We start from the raw sequence: 24200 nt of genomic DNA on the forward strand, positions 1-24200 counted from the left end.
GTCTCCGGAGGGTGCTGATGGCGGCGGCAGTGGTAGCCTTGCTTTGCTCCTTTCGTGTGTGTGTGTGTGTATGTGTGTGTGTGTGGGAAACGCTCCTGTGTGACGCTTGGGATTTCCCAGGTGTTTGCAGCCGCCTTTGTGGCTTCTGTCAGATGAGCCCGCCACTCGATTAACTGTCACTCACAGCCGCCTGAGGCCCTCTGAGACCGGCGCTCTCCTCACCTAACGCGCCGCAGAAGACTCCAAGGAGTCGTAGCGAAGGGAAATTCGTGCATTTATCGTTGGAGCGTGACGTGTGGACGTCAGGAGAGGAGGGGAGCTTGGCTTTCCTTTCTAATGTCCCCCGTTGTCAGCTAGCTGGCCTGACTTGGTTTAGTCGTTTCACTAAATATTTTACTTATGTTACTTTTAAGGGGAAAAAAAGTCTTTTTTTTTTTTTCTTTAAAAGTTACACTGCAAAGGCCTGGTCAGTGAGAAAAGGTGCCACCTGCCCTGTTCTTATGAATTTGAATGCTGTCACTATAGTCCATTCTGGCCGGTAGCTCCCCCTGCTGGCTGCCCATTCGCGAAGATCTTTCTGCCTCAGTCGCTCAAGTGTGGTTACCAATGTGTACTAGTCTGTCTCTGCCCAGCCTCCCTCCAGTTTTCCCTTGGAGACAGGGTTTTATTATATAGTCCATGCTGACCTCTAACCCTGCTATATATAGCAAAGGATGATCTAAAACTTCTTATCTTCCATCTTCTACCTCCAAAGTGTTATCATTTCAGGCATGTTCCACCACCGTTTTGTAAGGTCCAGGAGTTAAAGGCCTTTGAGTATGTGAGGCACACACTCTACCAGCTGACTTGCATTCTCAACTTCACAGTCACTTTTTAAACTTAAACTTACTTTGGTAGAAAACTTGAGGTCTGTGTACCATAAACAGAAAAATGGTTGCACTTGTCTTATGATAAAGATAGAATTGCCTAATATACATAATATAATGAAAACAGATAGTTTTTGATAAATTCTGTCTTGGTTTCCCCGTCTAAGGCTCTGAGAGAGAATCCATTTCTGTTTTTGTTTGTTTTTCAAGACAGGGTTTCTCTGTTGCTTTGGAACCTGCCCTGGAACTCACTCCATAGACCAGGCTGGGCTGAAACTCACAGAGACCTACCCGCCTCCGGAGCACTGGGATTAAAGGCGTGCTCCACCACGGCTGGGCAAGAACCCATTTGTAAACGTTAACGACAAAGTAGGAAACTACATGTGCTTGAAGCCATCAAAATTTTGTGTGGTTTTTGTTTTTTGAGACAGTGTCTTGGTATGTAGACCAAGCAAACTGTCGTCAACCTCACAAAGATACAAAGGCCCACCTGCCTCACCACCCCCCCATTAAGGTGGTTACCATCATACCTGGCCAGATTTTTTTTTTAATTGGAAAGGGATGGCACAGCATGATGACCCATACTTATAATCTGAGGACTGGTGAGGTTGAGGCAGGAAGGTCTCCCAAGTTGAATTCTGGAAAATCTTGCTTGTTTATTTGAGACAGGATCTCCATGTAGCCTGCTGCCTTTCATTTGCCATGTAGGTAGACCAGGCTGGCCTCAGATTCACAGAGCTCTTCCTGTTTCTGCCTCCTGAGTGCTGGGATTAAAGGTTTGCACTTTCATGCCCAGCTTAATTCTGGAAAACCTTAAAGCTTTATTTATTTTTATGATGTTTGTGAGCGACCCAATGTGGGAACTAAATTCAGGTCTACAGCAAAAACAATACATGCTCTTAACCGAACTGTTGAGCCATTTTCCAATCCCTGACTCTGGGAAATCCTTTCTCTCTCTTAAAGTCTCTCTAGTGAGCCTCCGAATTTCATTAGAATCCACGGGACATCTACTTTTATTTCTTTTCCTTTCTTTCTTTGTTTGTTTTTGGAGACAGAGTTTCCTGTGTAGTTTTGGAGGCTGTCCTGGAACTAGCTCTTGTAGACCAGGCTGATCCATCTGCCTCTACCTCCCAAGTGCTGGGATTAAAGGTGTGTGCCACCACTGCCCGGCCTGTTTTTATTTTTAATGTCAATTAATTTAGATCCATTGGGGCTGAGTGGCAGGACCTGGTGGGACAGAAAACATTCTATACCAGCTGTGTCTCCTTTGGTTAGTTTGGCTAAGATTTTGGCTGTCTGGTTTGTCTTTCTTAAGAATCAGCTCTCTCATTGTCATTTCTTGTTTCTCTTTTTAAAATTTTTACATGCATTGGTGTTTTCCCTGCATGTCTGAGGGTATTGGACTTCCTGGAACTGGAGTTACAGACAGCTATGAGCTGTCATGTGGTTGCTGGGAATTGAACTCAGGACCCCTTGAAGAACAGCCAATGCTCTTAACCACTGAGCCATCCTGCCAGCCCTTTTCTCTCTTTAAAAAAACCAAAACAAAAAACTTTTGATAATTCTTTGAAAATGTCATACAATATATTTTTCAAGTTTTTTTTTTTTAAAGTGTATGTCTGTTTTGCTAACATGTATATCTCTGAACCACGTATGTGCTTGGTATTTGCAGAGATAAGAGGGCATCAGATACCCTGGAACAGTAGTTCTAGATGGTTCTGAACTGTCAGGTGGGTTCTGGGAGTTGAACCTGGGAGTTTCCAGGTTGAACCTGGAAAAGCCACAAGTACTCCTAACTGCAAAGCCATCCCTCTGGCCCCTCTGGGAAATCATTAAAAGCTTTCTCTTCTTAATAGCTCTCTGACCTGGAAGAGCAACAATGTCATCAGAATCCAGCAAAAAGCGGAAACCCAAAGTGATCCGAAGTGATGGAACCCCAACTGAAGGGAAACGGAACCGATCTGACACTGAGCAGGTGAGATTAGCCAGGGTTCCATGCTGCTGGACAACTAGACTGTGACCATGCAACTCCCCCTGAATGTGCAGGAGTTCAGGGGCACGTGTCTAGAGACATACTTTTGGTTGCTGGTACTAGACCAGGTGACTAGAATTCCCATGATTTGACAAAAGGTGAACATCCACGTCAGGGGCAAGCCTATTGGATGTGATTAGTACCTCACAGAGCATATTCCAGCACGCTGTTCCAGCGTTCCCATGGTCCTAACATTTGCACTAACTGCACAGCTCTAGAGCTTCTGGGAGATTTCATTCTTGACACCAGAGTCATATGCCCACAGGACTTCTGCAGCCCAGGAACTGTTGTCATCAGCAGGGTTTTCTATCCCTTTTATCTAGTTCTCTGTCCTGGAATCTGTCAAGGTGATCCATGACTTAGAATGTAGGATATTTTGCTTTATTTTGTTTGTCGAGACAAGGTCTGAGGTAGCCCAGGTTATCCTTGAACTTGCTCCGTAGCTGAGGGTGACATTGAGTTCCTGATCCTCTTGCCTCCATCCTATCCCAATAGGCTGTTCTGGGTTTTTTGGCAATTTTTAAAAAAACATTTCACGCATATAGATGTTTTGCCTGCATCTTTGTTTGTGCACCACATGTATGCAGTGCCCCTGGAGGCCAGAAGAGAGCGCTGAATGCCTGGAACTGGAGTTAAGATGGTTGTAAGCTGTTGTGCAGATGCTGGGACTTGAACCAGGTTCTTTGGAAGAGCACTGATTCTTTTTAACTGTTGGACCATCACTGCAGCCCCAGGCTGATTGGTTTCTGTTGTTTTGAAACAGGGTTTCACCATGTAATCAAGGTTAACTCCAACCTTGTGTCATCATCTAGATATACTGGGATTGCTGGTGTGTGCCACCATAACTGGCTTGTTGTTTGGAGCAGACTGTAGGAAACAAATCAGTTTAAATTTAAATTAAAAAGCAACATGGACTTGTATGCAGCTTGTGTTCAGACTGTGCAAGACCTTGGACTAGAACCTCATCAAGAAACTGAAAACATTTCCTTTTTTTTTTTTTAAGATTTATTTATTTATTATGTATACAGTATCCTGCCTGCATGTACGTCTGTAGGTCAAAAGAAGCCACCAGATCTCATTACAGATGGTTGTGAGTTGCTGGGAATTGAGCTCAAGACCTCTGGAAAGAGCAGTCAGTGCTCTTAACCTCTGAGCCATCTCTCCAGCTCCAGAGACATTTCTTTTAGCATTTGTGTATTTGTTTAACTTGTAGGCATAAACTTATTTTTTTAATGATTTATTTATTTTTGTTTTATGTGCATTGGTGTTTTGCCTGCAAGTATGTCTGTGAGAGGGTGTCAAATCCCCTAGAACTGGAGTTTGAGACAGCTGTGAGCTGCTATATGGGTGCTGGGACTTGAACCCTGGTCCTCTGGAAAAGAAGCCAGTGCTTTAAACTGCTGAGCCATCTCTTCAGCTCAGACAGAAGCTTATAAATAAGTGAGGAAAATAAGTTCCCTTTTACCACCCAGAACTCATTAAAAACAAACAAACAAACAAAAAAGGAAAACCCAAAAACTCATTTAAGCCGGGAGGTGCACACCTTTAATCCTAGTACTCAGAAGGCAGAGGCAGGTGGATCTTTGTTAGAAGCCAGCCTGGTCTACAGAGCTAGTTCCAGGACAGCTAGGGCTGTTACACAGAGAAACACTTTTTTTTTGTTTTGTTTTGTTTTTTTTAAGTTTTTTTGCCTATATCATGTATGTGCAGTACCTGCAGAGACCAGAGAAGGGTACTGGTTCCCTTGGAACTAGGGTTACAGAGAGTTGTGGGCCACTGAAGCTGGGTCTTCTGCAAGATCAATAGGTGCTCTTAATCACTGAGCTATTCATTACTCCAGACCCTCTGAATTGATTCTAATACATGTAAATGGGAATTTATGGAAAGAATATAGTAAAGAGAAAGTGAAACAACTTTTTCCCCCCCTAAGTTTTAGGAAATCAAAATTAATATAGAGATTTTTTTTTTTTTTTTTTTTTTTGCACTGATCAGAGCATTGTTAATTTGTTTGTTGTTAGGGCTTATGCTATAGTCCAAGCTGGCTTGAAGCCAACATTGCCCTGCCTCCATCTTAGTGCTATGATTATAGGAATAAGCCACTATGCCTGTTGAGTAGTGCTTTTTAATTTTTTATGTGTATGTAGGTTAACGTGTGTGGGTGCACGTGTATATAGGTGCACATGTATGTGTGTGTATACACACATTGTGTGTTTGTGTCTGTAGGCTCACAGTTAATATTGGATATCTTCCTTGACTACTCTTCACCTTATTTATTGAGGCAAAGATCTATATTTTTTGGGGGTGAGAAATTATCCTGATCAGCATGGACAATGTGATCCTTTCTTGTTTGAAAATAAAATAAAAAATCCAAAGTATTCACAACGAAGTTGTTTTGGGCTGAGGAGTAAAATTATAGACAATTTTTAAAAATGTGTTGTATTCATTTGGGGTATGTGGCTATGTGACACATACAATAGTGAGAGAACCACTTGTGGTAGTCATCTCCTTCGGGTAGAACTCCTCCAGTCCAGAATTGAGGCATCAGGCTGACCCACAGGCCATGTTTTACTTTGCTTTTGATATTTAATGAATTCTTGGCATCAGGCATGCATTACTCTGTAATCAAAAAGAGACAGAGGTTCCTATTTTATAAATAAGAAAAACATTTTAGAGGTTGGAAAACTGTCTCAGCAATTAAGAGCTCATAGTATTCTTGCAGAGGACCGAGGTTAAGCTCCTAGCACCTGCGTTTGGTGGCTTAAATCATCTAAAGCTCCAGTTCCCAGAGTGTCCAATGTCTTTGGCTTCCACAGGCACAAAATCACTCTCAGATACACATATATGCATAATTTTAAAATAATTAAAAATAAATTATTAAGCCAGGTGTTGGTGGCCCGTGCCTTTAATCCCAGCACTGGGGAGACAGAGGCACGTGGGTCTCTGTGAGTTTGAGGCCAGCCTGGTTTACAGAGCTAATTCCAGGACAGGCTCCAAAGCAATGCAGAGAAGCCCTGCCTCAAAAAACCAATAAATAAATAAATATAAGTTATTGACCAACCTGGTCTACAGAGTGAGTTCCAGGACTGCCAGGGCTATTACACAGAGAAACCCTGCCTTGAAATCTATAAATAAATAAATAAATAAATAAATAAATAAATAAATAAATAATTTTTTTGAGAATTTCTGGGCAGTGGCATGGCACACTTCTTTAATCCCAGCACTTGGGGAGGCAAAGGCAGGTAGATCTCTGAGTTCAAGACCAGCCTGATCTACAGAGCAAGTCTCAGATAGCCAGGGTTATACAGAGAAACCCTGTCTTGAAAAAGCAAATAAATAAATAAGAAGAGGACCATAAGTGACCTGATTTAGAATTTCCTTGTAATGTTTTGTTTTGAGATTCTCGCTGTGTAGTCCTTGTTGGCCTGGGGTCACTGTGTAGACCAGACTGGTCACACACTGGCAATTGTGAAGTTCTTACATATTATTGGAGGTTCTCATTCTTATTGTCTGTGATCTTGGCAGGGAGACTTTTACCCTCTACCCAGGGCCTCTCTTCTTTCCCATAGGAAGGCAAATACTACAGTGAGGAGGCTGAGGTTGACCTGCGGGACCCTGGCAGAGACTATGAATTGTACAAGTACACATGCCAGGAGCTACAAAGGTTGATGGCCGAGATCCAGGACCTGAAGAGCAAGGGCAGTAAGGATGTGGTAAGGAGAAAGGCTAGGCAAACTGAACCTGGTCTACACAGCTGGGGCTCCTTTTGCAGTCACTAGGCCCTTCCTGATCTTGTCCTCTATCCCAGCCATGATTAGAGTTGGGGTCTGGAGGTTCCAGAGACCTGTCTATTAATTTGTTGAGATTGGGCCTAACAGCTCAGTCTCCTATTATAGTAATGAAAGTACGAAATAACTTTTTTTTCTATGACTATAATTTGATTTTTATATGTCATTCATTTTGCTAAGTCTTGAGAAGTATGTACAAGTAAGTCATAGAGCCCAAAATGAAATTATAATGGATGTTAAATGAATTAGTCAATCAGATAGAAAACTAAACAATATATCTAAAAAGTAGACAGATGAATTAAAGAATGAATTTTTCCCAGCAGCCTTACTTATGTTCATAAATGTTGATCAATATTGGTAAGATTATTACATCCTATAGCTCTGTTACTATAATCAAGCTTTATAGTTATTAATTTTATTACTGTCATAAATTATTTATAGAGGCCAAATTTTATGGTAAGGATCTCTATAAGATCAGTAGGTGTAACCAGGTAGTGGTGACATATGCCTTTAATCCCAGCACTCAGAAAGCAGAGACAGGTGTGTCTTTTTGAGTTCGAGACTGACCAGCCTGGTCTATAGAGTGAGTTCCAGGATAGCCTCCAAAGCTACAGAGAAACCCTGTCTTGGAAAAATGAAACCAAACAAAAAGATCAGTAGGTGTAGATATTATTATGCGAGGTAGTTGCATGTGCTTTTTCCTTCCTTCTTCCTTCCCCCCTCCCTCCCTCCTCTCCCTTTCCTCCCTCTGTCTCTTTCTTTCTTTGCCTTTGAAACTCCCTGTGTAGACCAGGCTGGTATTGAACTCTTGCCTCTGTCTTCTGAGTGCTGGGGTTAAAGGCATGTGCCATCATGCTTGGCTTTAGTCTTCCATTTCTTTCATGGTGTTTCTTACTGTTCCAGGCTCCCTGCTTTTGGCCCTGAATGGGGTTGGCTTGGCAGCAGTTAGGGTCTGACCCATCATGTTTTGGTGGTCTTTACCATTTTCTTTGTGCACAGGCGATTGAAATTGAAGAGCGAAGGATCCAGAGCTGTGTGCATTTCATGACTCTAAAGAAGCTTAACCGACTAGCCCACATCAGGTTAAAGAAAGGAAGGGATCAGACCCATGAGGTAGAGTTGAAGTTAATAGCCTGACTTCTCATCTCCCTTCCTTGTCGCTGCTTTGACTGACCCTTTACCTCTTCTCTGACTTTGCTGCTGCTCAGCTCCCCACCCCACCCCCTGCTTACCTCATCTTTCCTTCAGGCCAAGCAAAAAGTTGATGCCTACCACCTGCAGCTGCAGAACCTGCTCTATGAAGTGATGCACCTGCAGAAGGAGATCACCAAATGTCTGGAGTTCAAGTGAGTTTGGGAAGACTTATTCTACATAGACCGGTGGGAGCTATTCCTTTATAGTAGTGTCAGTGGCCTTGGAAGACTGCAGGATTTGGGGAAAGGGCCAGTAGATCATTTTGAATGGGAGAAGCTCAAGCAGTCATTTCAAGTTACACAAAGAACCATGGAAGCCTCTTTGACCCTTTTGAGTTTTGGGCTCAGCACTTGTTAAAAGCAATTCTTTCTCCTCAACATGTATTATTATTATTATTATTATTATTATTATTATTATTATTATTATTATTATTATAGTCATCTGCTGTGGTATAGAATACCAGCACCTACTTGCCCTATTGAAAAAATAATGTACCTGTTGTTTAGCATCTCCCTCTCCAGTGTTATTTGTGACACTGTGACTGTTGAAAAATGTATAAACCAACAAGAAAGAATGTGATGCCCTACTCTATAATTGCTTAGATGGAAGTTGGCGAAGTCAGAATGTAATGGGACTCAGGCAGGTGGCCACAGAGGAGGATCATGGGCTCTGGAGTTAACTTCCAGCCTCTGCTCCTCACTAGCTGTGTGATCTTGAACACATTTGAAAAATGGAAAAAGAGCCAGGCTGTGGTGGTGCTCACCTTTAATCCCAGCACTGGACAGACAGAGGCAGGTGGATCTGTCAGTTCAAGACCAGCCTAGTCTATAGGGTGAGTTCCAGGACAGCCAAAAAAACAAAAAAATTAATAAACAAAAAAGATGGAAAAAATAAAGTATAGCTAAATTATATAATAAGTAATCATTTTAAATGGAGATAAAAATGTCCATCTCTTAAGTACTAGATGAGGTGAGGATAGCTTGTAATAGGTACTTATTTATTTTATTTTATTTTTGGATTTTTCTAGACAGAGTTTCTCTATGTAGCTCTTACTATTCTGAAACTTTCTTTGTAAACCAGGCTGGCCTTGAACTCATAGATCTCCACCTGCCTCTGCCACCTGAGTGCTGGGATAACGGGTATGTGCCATACCACTATGCATGATGCTTATGAATGTATGGTCACTCTGAGGCTTATTTCTCCAGGATCTGATCTCTCAAGTTATGTTAGCCAGGTAGAGAATCAGACTTTTCTTTTATAAGGATATCTATAAACAAGCAGAAATTGAAGCCTCTAGGTTTTTTCCACACCAGTTCTGTTTTTTTCTCATTTTATATTTAGTAAAATGCCTTAAAGTTAGGTATAGACTCTGGTTTATTCCTCCATGTGACATGTCATGTCTTGGTTTCAACATGACGGCATAAGCCTAGGCTGTGGGGCTTCTGAGTCTCTTAGCCAGTAGTTCTCCTGTTGGGCCAGGAGGCATTCCTAAATTCATTAAGCATCCTTCCTTCTCAAGCCTTCAGCTAATTCGTGGATGAATAGGTTGGGCAGCATGGGCAAACGACCTTGTGCTATGTCATTAATAGCCTCTTGTCATACTGAAATGTCTGTGTTTTGCTGAGAGACTTCCAGGATCTCAAGTAGCTATAGGTAGAGCTGCATAAGTTGAACAGCTACCCCTGCTAAGCCACAATTTGGAGTCCAGAAAATGGCGGCCTGATAACTTAGTTTTTGTTTATAGGTCCAAGCATGAAGAAATTGATCTGGTCAGTTTAGAGGAGTTTTACACAGAGGCCCCACCAAACATCAGCAAGGCTGAAATCACCATGGGAGACCCTCACCAACAGACCTTGGCACGTTTGGATTGGGAATTGGAGCAGCGGAAAAGGTAGTGCTTCCTCCTTCCCTTCCTCATCAGCCACACAGTAACCCAGGGTTAGATGGAATGGTCTCCAGGGTGAAATCCCACTTTCCTATTAATTCAGACTTGACTGACTTCTTTCTGGTGGTAGATTTGCCTATCGTGCACAAGGCTCTTCACTTAATTTTCAACACAAGGGAGAAAAAACCAACAGCACTGGAAGATGGTTCAGTAGGTACAGTACTTGTGCGAGATTTGGACTTGAGTTTAGAGCCTAAAAATGTGAAAAAGCTAGATGAAATTGTGTGAGTCTGTGGCATAGAGATGGGTTGGTCCCACAAAGTTGCCAGCCAGCCAGCCCAGCCTAATCAGTGAGCTCCAGGTTCAGTGAGAGACCCTGTCTCAAAAGATAGACAGAGACTAGATAGCTGGATCGATGTCTGGTGTCTACATGTGCATGCATAAATGAGTATACTCAAATACATGTGTGTATGTGCACCCACATACACAAACAAATTATAGATAAGGGGAGAGTCGTAGAGGAAAGCAGGAGTGGCAAATGACAAGCTATAATGACATATATGTATGAAAAAGTCACAGTGAAACCCATTTGTTTGGTAACTGTATTAGTTATTTTCCTTGTTTCTGTGGCAAAATCCACAAACAGAAGCAACTTGAGGGAAAAGGTCTTATCTTGGCTCACCTTTGAAGATGAAGCAGCTGGTACTCACTATGGTCCTAGTCAGGAGGAGAACAACACATTCCAGATTGCTGGCTTTCTCTACTGCTGGCTGTTAAAGCTTTCTGATATAAAACAAACAAACAAACAAACAAAAAAAAAAAAGCTTTTTTGGGGGGGATTTTTGAGATGGGTTTCTCTATCTTTGTAGACCAGGATACCCTCAAACTCACAGAGATCCACCTGCCTCTGCCTCTGCCTCCTGAGTGCTGGGATTAAAGGCGCCTGCCACCACACCCAGCTGCTTTCTGACATTTTAACTGTGTGTGTGTGTGTGTGTATGCATGCACTCTCTCTCTCTCTCTCTCTCTCTCTCTCTCTCTCTCTCTCTCTCTCTCTCTCTCATCATATGCATGCAGGGGTCAGCCAGCAGGAGCCAAAAGAAAGCATCAGATCCCCTCTAGAACTGAAGTTTCGGGTAGTGGCTATGGGCTGCCTAAAGAGGGTGGGTACCTGAAACTGAACCCTGGTCTTCTGCAAGAGCAGAGCAGCAGGTGTTCTTAACTGCTAGGTGGCTGTCCAGCCCTGTTACCCTCTTTTAAAGTGAGTTTTCCCACCTCAGTTAACCTAGTCAAGATTCTCCCTCAACAGTATTCCAGGAGCCTCATCTCCTAGGTGATTCTGACTGTGTGTGAGGGAGGGAGTGCTTACACATGTGGAGGTCAGAAGACAACTTTGTTATTTATCTCTTCTACCATGGATTTTGGGACTTGAACTCCAATCAGGCTTGAGCAAGTACTTTTTACTCACTGAATCATGTTGCTGGCCCTCTTAGGTGTTTCTAGATCTTCTCGAGTTGGGACAATATTAACAACCCTATCCTTTGTCAAGTTGACACCAGGTATATCTCTAGATCTCTTTTAGACTACAATCTCCTATCTCTTGTAATCATAGGCTCATGGTCATTCCATAATGCAAAATATATTCCACCCATCTCTAAATGTCCCCATAGTTTTTAACATTCTCAGCACTGTTCAAAATCCAATGTCCAAAGGCAAGACTTTTCTATATTGCCTAGACTGGCCATAATCTACTGCTCAAGCCATCTTCTTGCCCCAGTTTCCCAGGAGCACATACTAGGATCCCAGTTTAGTTCTATCATCTATATCAGCTAGCTCATACCACCTGTCCCTCCAGCTATAGGGATCCAATGTCTGTTCCTCTTTGGACACCTGTACTTAGGCACATATACCCCCAACAAGCACACACATATAATTTAAAAATAAAATCTTAAAAAATGTTAATAATTGAGGATGAACTCCGTTTTTCCCTTTTAAATGATTACTATTTATTTTGGGCTTTTGAGAGAGGGTCTCTCTCTATGTAGCCCTGGCTGTCCTGGGACTTGTGATGTAGACTAGGTTGACTCTGACTCTCAAGTGTTGGGATTAAAGGCATGTTGCCACCACCATCTGGCATGAACTCCTAATATTGTTTTAAATTTTGCCTGTTATCCCTGTGTGTATGCATGATGTATGTGGGTGTATGTAGCATAATGAGTGTGTGGAAGTCAGAGGACAACTTTGGAGTTGGTTCTCTCCTTCCACCTCTACATGCCTTCTGGATTGATCTCAGGTTATCAGGTTTGCAGAGCAAGCATCGTTATCCAAACTTTCTGTGTAACCAAGGGTGAGTCTGAGCTTCTGCTCCTCCTGCCACCACCTCCCAGGTGCTAGGATTATAGGAAAGCACCTTGACACCTGGATTTATGTGGTGCTAGGCAAGCACTCTACCAACTGAGCTGTATCTTAAACACCTAAATAAGCTCCTGCTATTGTGATAGAACACTGACCAAAAGCAGGAGAGGGGTTATTTCAGCTTACAACTCTCAGGTCACACGCTGTCACTGAAGGGAGCCAGGCAGGAAGCTGAGTCCTTAACTGGAGCAGAGACAATGGAGGAATGCTGTTACAGGATTGTTACTCTTGACTTGTTCAGCCTGCCTTTTTTTATACAACCCAGGACCACCAGCCTAGGGTGTGGCATTGCCCATAGTGTGCTGGCCCTCCTCCAGGCCAATCTGATGAAGGCAATTTCTCAATTGAGGCTCCTCTTAGAGGACTCTGGTTTGTGTCAAGTTGACAGGGGGATAAAAGGGAATCAATCTCGATCTGTCTCTCTCTCTCTGCCTGCAATGCTTTGGGTCCAGTCCAAAGCCTCATGAGTATTAAGCAAGTGCTTTACCACTAAGCTACATCCCCAGCCATGTAGATCTAACTTTGAACTTTGTATTTTCCACATCTGTAAGTGTGTTCCTGTGCTAGCCTTACAAAGCTCTGTGAACATTGTTTCAGAAGGTTGTACCACAATCCCAGGTATAAAAAAATCACAAAACCATTCTTCTTTCAGTCGTTTTAGGTTGTTTCCATATTGTACTGTCATAAATAATGCTCTTTACGAGGTGTTTGTTGTTGTTTTCTGGGGGGGGGGTGGTTACGGATTTTGGTACTGGACTTTGAACTCTGAACCTCACACATGTAAGCAAGTATTCTGTCACTGCATTGCATGTAGATAGCCCCAGACTGTTTACAATTTACTTGGATTTTTTTGGGTTTTTTTTTTGTTTGTTTGTTTTTTTGTTTTTTTTCCATGGGAGACAGAGCCTTGATGGTGATCAAGCTGGTCTTGAACTCACTTTGTCATTCAAGTAAGCCTTGAATTTGGGATCTTCCTGCCTCAGTCTCTTGGGAGGCTGATGTTACTGACTTACACCCTCAACTTTTTGTTGCTGTTGTTGTGCTGGCTAATTTTTTAAAAAATATTGTTTCTGTATGACTTTGCATATTTTAATATTTATATATTATGTGCATTGGTGTCAGTGTGAGGGTACCAGATTCTCTGGAACTGGAGTTACAAACAGTTGTGAGCTGCCATTTGGGTGCTGGGAACTGAACCTGGGTCCTCTGGTAGATCATCCAGTGTTCTCAATCACTGAGACATCTCCCCAGCCCCCTGCTGGCTAATTTTTTGTCAACTTGCTAGAAGCTAGAGTCATCTGAGAGGAAACAACCTCAACTGAGAAAATGCCTCCATAGAATGGCCTGTAGGCAAGCCTGTGGAGCATTTCTTGATGAATGATTTATGTGGAAGGGCCCAGCCACTGTAGTCAGTACTAGCCCCGGTTAGGTGGTTCTTGGGTGTATAAGAAAAAAAAGTCAGGTAGTGGTGGCACATGTTGTCTTAATCTCAGCGTTCCAGGAGGCAGAGGCAAGCAGATACCAAGTTTGAGGCTAGTCTGGTTTACTAAGTGAGTTCCAGGACAGCCAGAGATACTACACTGAGAAACCTGTCTTGAAAAACCAAAGGGGGAAAAAAGGAAAAGAAGAAGGAAATGAGAAAAAAGGAAAAAGAATGATGAAAGGAAAAAGAAATGTCTGTTGCCTGGGAATGCTGGCACACATTTGTAATCTTGTCACTTGGAAGACTGATGTAGGAAACAGTTCAATGCCAGCTTGACCTTGTTTCAAATAAAGGGCCAATGACCGAGCTTATGGGATAATTACTGCCGAGCTTGATGTCTTGAGTTTGATCCCACATGTAAGCCATGATATACATACCCTCTCTCTGCCCCACACATAAGTAAATAAATGTAATGAAAATGTTTAAGTCGACATATTTGAGGATTTATGCAGTTACTAAGTATGATAGTGTTTGTATGTAACTCACCAGAGGATTTGGCACATAGTAAGTATTGGCAGTCACTAGAGTAGTCACAGCTGTTCCAGGTATGGTGTGAGTGAACAGCTATGTTGAGGTATCTCTGCAAGGCCTTTGTGACAGTGCTGTGTGTGTCCCTGTAGGCTGGCCGAGAAATATCGAGAATGTCTGTCCAACAAGGAGAAGATCCTGAAGGAGATTGAGGTGAAGAAGGAGTATCTAAGCAGCCTCCAGCCTCGCCTCAACAGCATCATGCAGGTGAGCATGGCTCTGCCTTCACCTCAGTCAGACCGGAGGCAACAGAGCCTGCCTCACTGTGTGCTTCCCAGCTCTGGCATTCTAGTCCGGTTACACTGAGAATCCTTTTACTGGGAAGGACGGGTTATGTTCCAGAGTAAAGAAATATTGAGCTGCTGTGTCAGGAGCATTCACACATGCCTGGACTGTTGTTTATCCATAACTTTGAGGTAACACTAACAGATTTAAATAAGTTCAGGTAACCCCTTCCCTGGGTGCTCTTCACCTGCCTCCTGTCCCTAGACATTTAAACTTGCTTCCTGAGAACGTCTAGAAGGTTCACTCAGTACCTCAGGAGCTGATAGTGAAAAGTGGATTGATCTCTGAAAAGAACTTGACTCAATTTAAAAAGCTCCTGCTTTACCCATTTAGAATCTCCGTCTCTTTTGCTCTGTCTGTCTATAAAATGTATATGTGTGTATATGATCTGACTTTTGTTTGTTTATGAAGCCAGATTTGGTCTAAATCCTTTTAGTTTTATGAAGCAAGATAAATGGCTAATATAGAGGAACTTTGTAAAAGGATTCTAGAGAAGTTATAAATCCATTTTTCTAGGACTTCACGAGGTCTGCTCTTCTTTCTTATCTAGGCATGGAATTAGAACTGTTAACAAAAATATATTTTTCTTGTAGAACTTCATAATAAGAGAAAAAGAACATGGAGCTTGGCTGCTTGCTGGTGGGCCTGGGAAGTTGAGGCAGGAAGATTGTGAATTTGAGGAAGGCTTGGGCTGCATAAAGGGCAGACTCTAGGCTACTTACTTAGACTACATTGCAAGACAGTTTTTCAAAAAACCAGGAAGCTGGTATTTTGCCTTGAGGTCAGCCAGGTCTGCACAGATGTTCCACTAGCCTGGTCTACATAGTGAGACTGTCTGAAACACGCAAAAGAGAGAAGGGGAGAAATGGAGATGAAGGGAGAGGAGTGTGAGAATGGAAATGAGCAGTTCCGGTTATATTGAACACTCCAGGCCCTCTGCATTGCTAGATAGTATATGCCGTGCAACCTTATTGCCTGATAGGTCATTTGAAGTGTAGGAGCATACCATTCATAGAATAACCAGATAAAAAGAGCTATTACTAAACAATTCTAGTACTGTTTGTGTGTTTCGGCTTGTAGTGTGTCTATATGGAGATTATATGTATGCACGAGTTTTGTGTGTACTTAGTAAAAAACTTGTAGTCACATCAAACCAACTGGGAAGTTTCATTTAATAACATAAACTCGAATATACTTTTTACCTTTTTTCCTTTCCTTTTTTTTTTTTCTTTTGAGACAGTCTCTCTACACAGCCCTGGCTATCCTGTAACTCCCTATGTAGGCCAGTCTGGCCTCCAACTCACAGAGATCTGCCTGTCTCTCTCTACATTCTGAGTTTTTTAGTCCCAGCACTTGGGAGGCAGAGGAAGGCAGATCTCTGTGAATTCAAGCCAGCCTGGTTTGCAGAATGAGTTCCAGGATGGCCAGGGCTATACAGAGAAATCCTGTCTCACAAAAACAAACAGCAAAATAAAACTATTATAAAGCATCCATGTGTGTAGACTAAAAATGTTTTTTGTTGCTTACAGGCTTCCCTCCCAGTGCAAGAATACCTGTTCATGCCATTTGACCAGGCACACAAGCAGTATGAGACTGCCAGGCACCTGCCACCTCCCCTCTATGTGCTGTTTGTGCAGGCCACTGCATATGGGCAGGCCTGTGGTGAGTATGGGGGCTGGGCAAGGAGGGGCTCTGGGAGAAGGAGCTGTAGTGGGGAAGCACTGCGTGCCCAGGAGAGCTCCCCAGCTCTGCCCAAGAGCCCCAGGTGACAGCTGCTGCCTCCCCTTTACTCCTTCAGCATGGCTGCTTGAACCAGCTAGCCTGCAGCTTGACGAATGTGATGAGCCTTTCAGAGGGGATGGCTTTGAATCTTTATGAACCTGGCTGCATAGCTTTGGTACAGTGCCCAGGCCACCTGTGTAGGTTCTCAGGTGCTCGCTCCATCAAGATATACTTGGCAGGTGGATCAGTGTCTCCTTTGTGTTTTGGGGGTGGAGTGCTTGGTGACTTCAGGTCCTAGGCAGCACTCCCAGGCTTTCACGTGCCCTGAATCAGCTTGCATGATTTCGTGGTGAATTACCAGGTGAAAGGATGAGCCCCTAGTGTGCTCAGGACGCCTGAGTCTCTGCTAAGGTTTTTAAAGTTTTTCCATCTACTCCAGTGCAGCTTTCACTTAGCACTAAACTTATCTTCCTTGTTCACATCTTACCCCATGGCATCAGAGAAACATAGACAATACCTGTGCATGCCCCTGCCCCAGCTATGGCACCAAGACATTATTGTGTCTTTTCTTCTGTCTTCTTGGTCCGTCTCGTCCTCTCCTTCCCCTTTGTTCTCTCCCGTTGCCATCATCAGCTCATATGAAACCCTCCCAGCCCCCTAGACAGGGTGAGTAACTTTCTCTTGTGTTTAAAGTTCTACCGTTTCCACTTCTATTTTCCTGTCAAATTCGAGACTAAACTACTGGAAAGAATATTGTAGGTAAGGAGTGTAACTGTGGTAGAGTGATTGTCTAGCATGTGAAGGGTGAATTTGATCCCCCAAGATAATCTCCAGTGCTCACTTGGGGGTAAGCAGCTGGTTGATGCTTGGCTGGACTGGTTTGTGTGTTATTTCCAGGTATAAAGCAGTAGTTGGCCATTGGGGGAGGTTTTCTTTCCTTTTTGGCATAGATAGGCAAATACTATTAGAGTTCCATGACATTCTTACCCTTAAGATGGAAGAGGAGCTGGAGTATAGCTTAAGCCCTGGATTCCATCCCCATCACCATCAGGGGAAAAGTAAAAGGACAGAGAAAGTAGAGTGTAGCTTCTCTTGCTTACTTACTCATAGCAGTAGGACCCCAGAGTTCCACATCAGGCAAAGCATGTGGAACAGATTGTTTACTAAGTGCTTGAGAGCCAAACCCAAGTGAATCAACCTGGAGAGGACTCTGGTTTATCTGTTTCCTGAGTGTGGCTTCTCACCTCACTGAGCATTAAATTTCTCTAAATGTCTATAAGTATGCCCTATGTTGTTGTTGTGAGCTTTGGGAGTATATTTTTGCAGGGCAGTAGTGGTGCACACCTTTAATCCCAGCACTCGGGAGGCAGAGGCAGGCAGATTTATAGATATGGAAACTGAGCCTCAGATCAGCAAGTAACTTCAGGTCACAAATCCAGTAGTGAGTGGGACAGGAGTCAGATCTGGGACCAGGCTGCAGCATCCATGTTCTACCCTACTCTTCTCCACTGCTCTGTGAAGTGAAACAGTGCTGACCAGGGGCTCAGTGACATGCAGAACACAGACCTTTTTTCAGAGAGTGGCCCATCATCTCTGGGGTGTGGATGGGTGTGGGCTTCTGGGAGAAGAGGGCTTTTTAGAACAGATGGTGGAAGGGTTCTGTGGGGTGACAAAGCCAGGGTTTGAGTTCCTGGGCTTTGCACCTGGGAAGCAGTACTCTGGATTATTTGTTCTTAGCAAACCATAGAGAAAAGATTTGTGTTTCTGTCTCCTTCCTCTGTGTTGAATGAGTCTGCCCTCCCCCGTAGTCAGCAAGAAACGGGGGCAGGTGTAGAAGAAACACAGCTGCCGAGTTGGCTTGCACTCAGCAACCTCCCAGCAGCTTTTCCAAGAGGCCTTTTCTTACCTCCAGATAAGACATTGTCTGTGGCAATTGAAGGCAGTGTGGACGAAGCTAAAGCTCTCTTCAAGCCCCCTGAGGACTCTCAAGGTAACATGGTGATTGGGATACCTCACCCAAGGATACTAAGTCACTACCGGAGGACCAAGAGTTCTTTGAGAAATAGCTGGACTGATGCAGTGTAACAGGAGGCCTGACCTTAATGTCAGTTTTAGGGTAGGCCCAAGAGAACTCAGTTTCCAGAGTCACCAAATGCAGCCTTTGGATCTTAACTCTGCCACTTACTAGTACTCGCCAGCACTTTGAGCCTAAGGAAGGCAGGTAACATATTTGAGGCTGTTAACACATTGTAAAAGGTAGTGGGAGCTGGTTACAGGTTAATGCTTATAATACCCAAATTCTGGAGGTTGCAGTAGGAAAATCGCTACAGGTTTAAAGTCATATTGGTCTATAAGGCAACTTCCAGGCCAGCCATGGTAACATATTAAGACCCTGTTTCATTGTCCCCTGCCATGCCCAAAAGAAGGATAAATTCCTCACATAGAATTATCATGTGGATTACATGAAAGAACAGTCTTAACTTCTGCACACAGCAGCCCTCTAATTATACAGGCAGCTGCTGTTATTTATGCTGCTTTTACAACCATACCACCAACAAAGGGCTTTATGCTCCATAGAAATGGCATTTAAAAGACTCTTGAACAACAGGATTGGAGGGCGGGGAGATGGCTCAGCAGGTAAAAGTACTTGCTGCCAAGATGAAGACCTGTGTTCTGATCCCTAGCACCCACATCAAAAAAGCTGGGCTTTGCAGTGCATGCTTTTAACATCAGTGCTGGGGGTGAAGTGATCCCAGGAGCTGGATGGCCAGCCAGTCTAGCCAGAATGTCCAGCTCAGTAAAACATGTGGGCCTGGCACACCTTTAATCCCAGTCGCAGAGGGAGGGGCAGGGGCAGGTGATTCCCTGTTAGTTCAGTCAGGGCTATATAGACCCTGTTTAAAAAAAAAAAAAAAAATGAGGTAGGAAGATGACTGATAAGTGCATTAAGTGCATTCTGAGTATAACCCCTGACCTCCTTATGTGCCCATATGGGCAAGCTCACACACACACACACACACACACACACACACACACTCTCTCTCTCTCTCTCTCTTATGAAGGTCAGTCTGGGTGGCCCTTAGTCTCTGGGGTTGAGGTTTGTCATCAGGGAGCCTGTACAGTTATCACACTTCTCTCACTACCTTCTCTGTGTGGCTTCAGATGATGAGAGCGACTCAGATGCTGAGGAGGAGCAGACCACGGTAAGTGCCATTTCCTGGTATGGGAATATCGTGCAGCCATGCTGATGTTTTAAGTGTCTGCTGGGACAGGAGCCTGGCCGCTGGGTAGCTGAGGCAAAAAAGTCTCAGGCAGCAGTGCTGAGCTCTGGGAAGCAGACATGCAAACGGGAGATTCATATAACTCATGCTTAGGTATTTCTTTTGTCCAGAAACGGCGTCGACCCACACTTGGGGTTCAGTTGGATGACAAGCGCAAAGAGATGCTGAAAAGGCACCCACTGTCTGTCTTGCTTGATCTGAAGTGCAAAGGTCTGACTGTACTCATTTAATTCCCATAGTTCCTAAGAGCTTAGCCAGTTGTTGGTGCAAAGAGTTTAGTAAGCTTTGCCTATAATACTTCAATCTCCTTTGTCTATTTTTCCTCTTTTAAAAATTTTACCATGTTTTTATCACGCGTATGTTCCTGTGTGTGTGTGTGTGTGTGTGTGTGTGTGTGTGTGTGTGTGTGTGTGTGTTGCATGCACCTACCACTGCAGCAAGCACTTGGAAGTCAGAGAACATGTAGGAATTGATTCTTTCTACCATGTGAGTCTCAGAAATTGAGCAGAAATTATCAGGTAGCAAGTGCTTTTACTCCCTGAGCTGTCTCACTGACCATTTTTCATTTTACATGGAGTCTTTTTTTCTTTTTTTATCCTTGTGAGACATGCCAGGGATGGGGGTCTGCTTCACTATGTAGCCCTGCCTGTCCAAGAACTTGCTCTATAGACCAGGTGGCCTTGAACTTAGAGATCCTCTTCCTCTGCCTTCTAAGAGCTGGAATTAAATATATGCACCATCACGCCTGGCTTCTGATATGTTGGTTCATAAATGATCTCTTATCTCCCTGCCTCTCCAGACAACAGTGTGCTTCATCTGACTTTCTACTATCTCATGAACCTCAACATCATGACAGTGAAAGCCAAAGTGACAACTGCCGTCGAACTGATCACCCCCATCAGTGCAGGGTAGGGGGAAGGCACTGGGGACCGGGCATGGTGGAGCAAGGGGTGGTGGTGGTGGTGGTGGTGGTGGTGGTGGAGGAAGCAGAGCCCCTGTCCTCCAACCCTCCCCCTGACTATGAGAGGGGCCTTTGCCATGTTGACCTGTTATTGTATCCTCACGGCATGGGAGTCCTGGCACATCACTGAGATTTAGAAGTGGTCTCTGATTAACATTTGTGAAGCCCTCTTACTACACAGCATATTTTGCTGTGTAGGGCAGAGCCATTGGCTTTTGTAGCCAGTAAAATACATGGAGTTGCATGAAAGAGGTATGGGAGACATAAACCAATGGACAAGTTTTGGCCCTTCTTTTCCCATTTCTTTCCCAAGGTGTCAAGGATTTTAGTTTCCCAGTTGAGTTCAGTCCCCAGGTTTGTCCTTACCTTGGTGGTAAGTAGAGGACCATAAACAGGCAGCGGCAGCATCCCCAGGAAGCCCCTGACCATGGCAGTCCTGTTCTGCATGCAGTCCAGAGTAGGAAGAACAGAGAACAGAAAGAACCTGAAGTAAACTAGCCCACCCTTAGAGGATTACTTCCCTAGCCTGGCCCTACCTGGCCTGGTCCTGCTGTCAGCTGGAGACAAAACGGAAAGGCACAGGCCTGGTGCCTAATGGAGCAGAGCTCTTCCTACCCCTTCTCCTTCTTCCAGATGGGAGGAGTCTCCTGCAATTAGGTCTACACTCTCTTCAGGCCCCTGCAGCCTTTGAGGGGTAGTGTTGAGCTACCTGGGGGCATGCTGGGTGCAGTCGACCATGTTTCCAGCAGAGGGAATCCAGAGCTTCGTTCCACATCTCAGCAGGTTCTTTAGTTCTCTGATCAGTTCTAGGATACTCTTTTTAGAGGGGTGTCACTGTGTAGTCCTTGCTAGTCTGTCTGGAACTTGCTATGTAGACCACACTGGCTCCCAACTCATGGAGATCCTGCTGCTTCTTGAATTCAAGGTAGTGGGGTTCTGGGCAGTTAGTGAGTTCCAGGCTAGGATACATAGTAAGATAAGATCCTTGTGTGTCTGCCTCCTCAGCAATTGTAGGTGTCGGATGTACCTGATTTTTTTTTTTATGTGATGGCGGACACTGAACTCAGGCTATCATGGTTGTGCAGTGATCACTTTACCAACTGAGTCACCTTCTCAGGCCCACTGTATAATTCTGGAGGGATTGTTTGTAAAATGGAGCAAAGCAGAACAAACCAGGAAGATGGCTTATCAGTAAAAGCACTTGGTATGCAAGTCTGATGACCTGAGTTCAGTTCCTAGAACTCCTACAAAAAGCTAGATATGACTGCACCTGTTCTCCCAGAAAGTTGGGAGTTTGGGGCAGGAAGATTAGCTAGAAGCTCACAGCCCAGCTTGCCTGGAGTACACTGTGCATGGCAGAAGCAGGAAGGACCCACCTCAATAAGACAGAAGACAAGAAGTGGCTTGTAGATGGATTTTTCTTTGGGCCACCAGCTCACAAAAAAAAAAAAAAAAAAAAGAGAGAGACTTCTTTTTAATTATAAAAGCTTGGCCTGTAGCTTAGGTTTATCCCACTACCTCTTATAACCTAAATTAGCTCATTTCTATTCATCTACATGTTACCCTGTGACTGGTGGCTTTTACTTCTCTTTCATGTCTTGCTCTCTCTGCATCTGGCTGGCGACTCTACCCTTCTTCTTTCTAGAGTTCTCTGTCCAGAAGTTCCTGCTATACCTCCTGCCTAGCTATTGCCTAGTTAGCTTTTTACTAAACCAATCACAGTGACACATCTTTACACAGTGTAATCAAATGTCTCACAACAGTGACATCTTCTATGTGCCACAGTACACATGCATGAACACAAAATAAAGAAAAAATGCTATCTTTCTGATCAGATAGGATGAACTTTGGCCTCTGTACTTATTAGCATCATGAGCTTCAATGTCCTACCTTTGGAAGCCTTGAGTTTATACCTTGAGAAATGGGATGATAATCCTTTCTGTTTCACAATGTTGTGTGAGTCCACTGGCTTGAAGCACAGGAAGCAGTCAGTGAAAGATGGTGGTAGAACCAGGTGTGGTGGCGTACACCTTTAGTCCCTGCACTGGGGAGGCAGAGACAGACGAACCTCTCAGTTCCAGGTCAGCCTGGTCTACAGAGGGAGTTTCAGGACAGCCAGGGCCACACAGAGATAGCTTGATTTCAAAAACAAACAAAGACAAAAAGATGGTAGTTGACATATTAAGAGCTTAGTGGCACATTGCCACTCCCAAATGCCCAGGTCCATTTTGAGGCACCATGTTGGCTGGCGTTCTCACTGTGGTCTTTTCTTCTGTAGAGACTTGCTATCTCCTGACTCGGTCCTGAGCTGCTTGTATCCTGGAGATCATGGAAAGAAAACGCCAAACCCAGCCAATCAGTATCAGTTTGATAAAGTTGGGTGAGTAAAGCTTTGCATTATTCTGTGCCTATATCTGGTAGTTCAGGCCAAGATGGAGACCTGTTAGGACCAGAGGCCTTGGAGCTGGAGGGGACATCTTCCTTTTCTTTTATAAAAGGAGGGGACGTCATGGAAAGATGAAAACTTGGGGAATATAGGGACATGAGGGTTAGGGATGTGGCTCAGTAGTGGTGTGGTGGCTTAGATCCCTAGTACTGCAAACAACAATAACAAAGCAGTATCAGCAATAAAGCAAGTGGCATTTTAATTCCCTTGAATATTCAAGATTTGAAAGGTATTTTATGAGTGGGTAGAACAGTGAAGAGGTCAGTGACTGCCTTTTTGAGATTTGCTTTATGAGGCAGAGGTTTTAAGGCAAAAAGAGTGACTATTGGAGATGAAGTTCTAGGTAGAGATTTTATGCAGTTAAGGAGCTTCAGCTTGTGGGACTGAGATTGGCCTGTTTTGGGGGCCCTGGGGGGATGCCCCAGTGTATATAGGAGGACTGTGTTGGGGCCAGGCAGTGAGCCTAGGGTCTGTGTAAGGGCTCTGCTCCTCAGCTGCATTCCCAACTCACAAAATTATTTTATTCTGTCTTTTCTGCAGCATCCTGACTTTGAGAGACTATGTACTTGAGTTAGGTCACCCCTACTTGTGGGTACAGAAGCTGGGTGGCCTCCACTTCCCTAAAGAGCAGCCCCAGGTGTGTATTGTGGCCCTGCCTCCTTGGCTGAGGAGCTGTACCTCTCCTTTTCCTGGACAGATTCCAGAAAGGCCCCTGATAGCCTCATAGGGTTTAGATCTAGCAGAGTATCTCCCTTTGCGGCTGTGATCTGACCTCCATCTACTCAGGGCACCAAAATACCCTACCTCGTCTTCACGAATTGAAATGACTTGGCCTTCCCTGTGAGCTTGGTAGCCTTATAAACCAAAGATAACTTGGTCTTGTCGCAGGTATAGCCCAGGAACAGCTTTTGCTGCTACAAATGAGAATGGGTTAAAATCTCAAGAACCAGGGACCATAGAAGCCTGCCTTTTTCAGGAGCTGGTCAAAGCCCCGGTATCTTGTGTTCTTGCCAGTGGGTCAACACTGCCATTCCCAAACAGCACCCACCTTGCCACATGACCGTGCAGTCTGGCTAGTCCAAGAGAGATGGAGAGGTCCCTGAGGGAAGGAAAGGGGAGCTCTCATGTGTACCCTTCATTGTCCTTCACTATTAGCAATCTGTGATAGCAGACCACTCACAGAGTGCCAGCCACATGGAGACCACCATGAAACTGCTGAAGACCAGGGTACAGTCTCGCCTGGCTCTCCACAAACAGTTCGCATCTCTGGGTAAGCTGGGGCAGGAACTAGGGGCTGACAGCCACTTGATCAACATA

General features: G+C 44.1%; 1 protein-coding gene across 2 annotated transcripts in view; it reads left to right on the forward strand.

Moving 5' to 3' along the window:
- The window catches only part of Thoc5 (THO complex subunit 5), a 32470-nt gene that overhangs the window by 249 nt on the left and 8021 nt on the right, over positions 1-24200 (forward strand). Inside the window, exons 2-16 of one of the 2 annotated variants that reach the window (XM_051200190.1) lie at positions 2728-2841; positions 6465-6608; positions 7683-7796; positions 7932-8029; positions 9622-9768; positions 14281-14395; positions 16003-16135; positions 16829-16861; positions 18108-18185; positions 19358-19398; positions 19587-19686; positions 20276-20384; positions 22716-22817; positions 23424-23520; positions 24039-24153. In XM_051200190.1, the coding sequence (XP_051056147.1) occupies positions 2746-2841; positions 6465-6608; positions 7683-7796; positions 7932-8029; positions 9622-9768; positions 14281-14395; positions 16003-16135; positions 16829-16861; positions 18108-18185; positions 19358-19398; positions 19587-19686; positions 20276-20384; positions 22716-22817; positions 23424-23520; positions 24039-24153 (1522 nt within the window). In that variant the 5' untranslated portion in view covers positions 2728-2745. The remainder of the gene's footprint in view (positions 1-2727; positions 2842-6464; positions 6609-7682; positions 7797-7931; positions 8030-9621; positions 9769-14280; positions 14396-16002; positions 16136-16828; positions 16862-18107; positions 18186-19357; positions 19399-19586; positions 19687-20275; positions 20385-22715; positions 22818-23423; positions 23521-24038; positions 24154-24200) is intronic. The other variant, XM_051200191.1, reaches the window with a different exon arrangement.

This window comes from Phodopus roborovskii, unplaced genomic scaffold (assembly GCF_943737965.1).
Source record: "Phodopus roborovskii unplaced genomic scaffold, PHOROB, whole genome shotgun sequence".
NCBI lineage: Eukaryota > Metazoa > Chordata > Mammalia > Rodentia > Cricetidae > Phodopus > Phodopus roborovskii.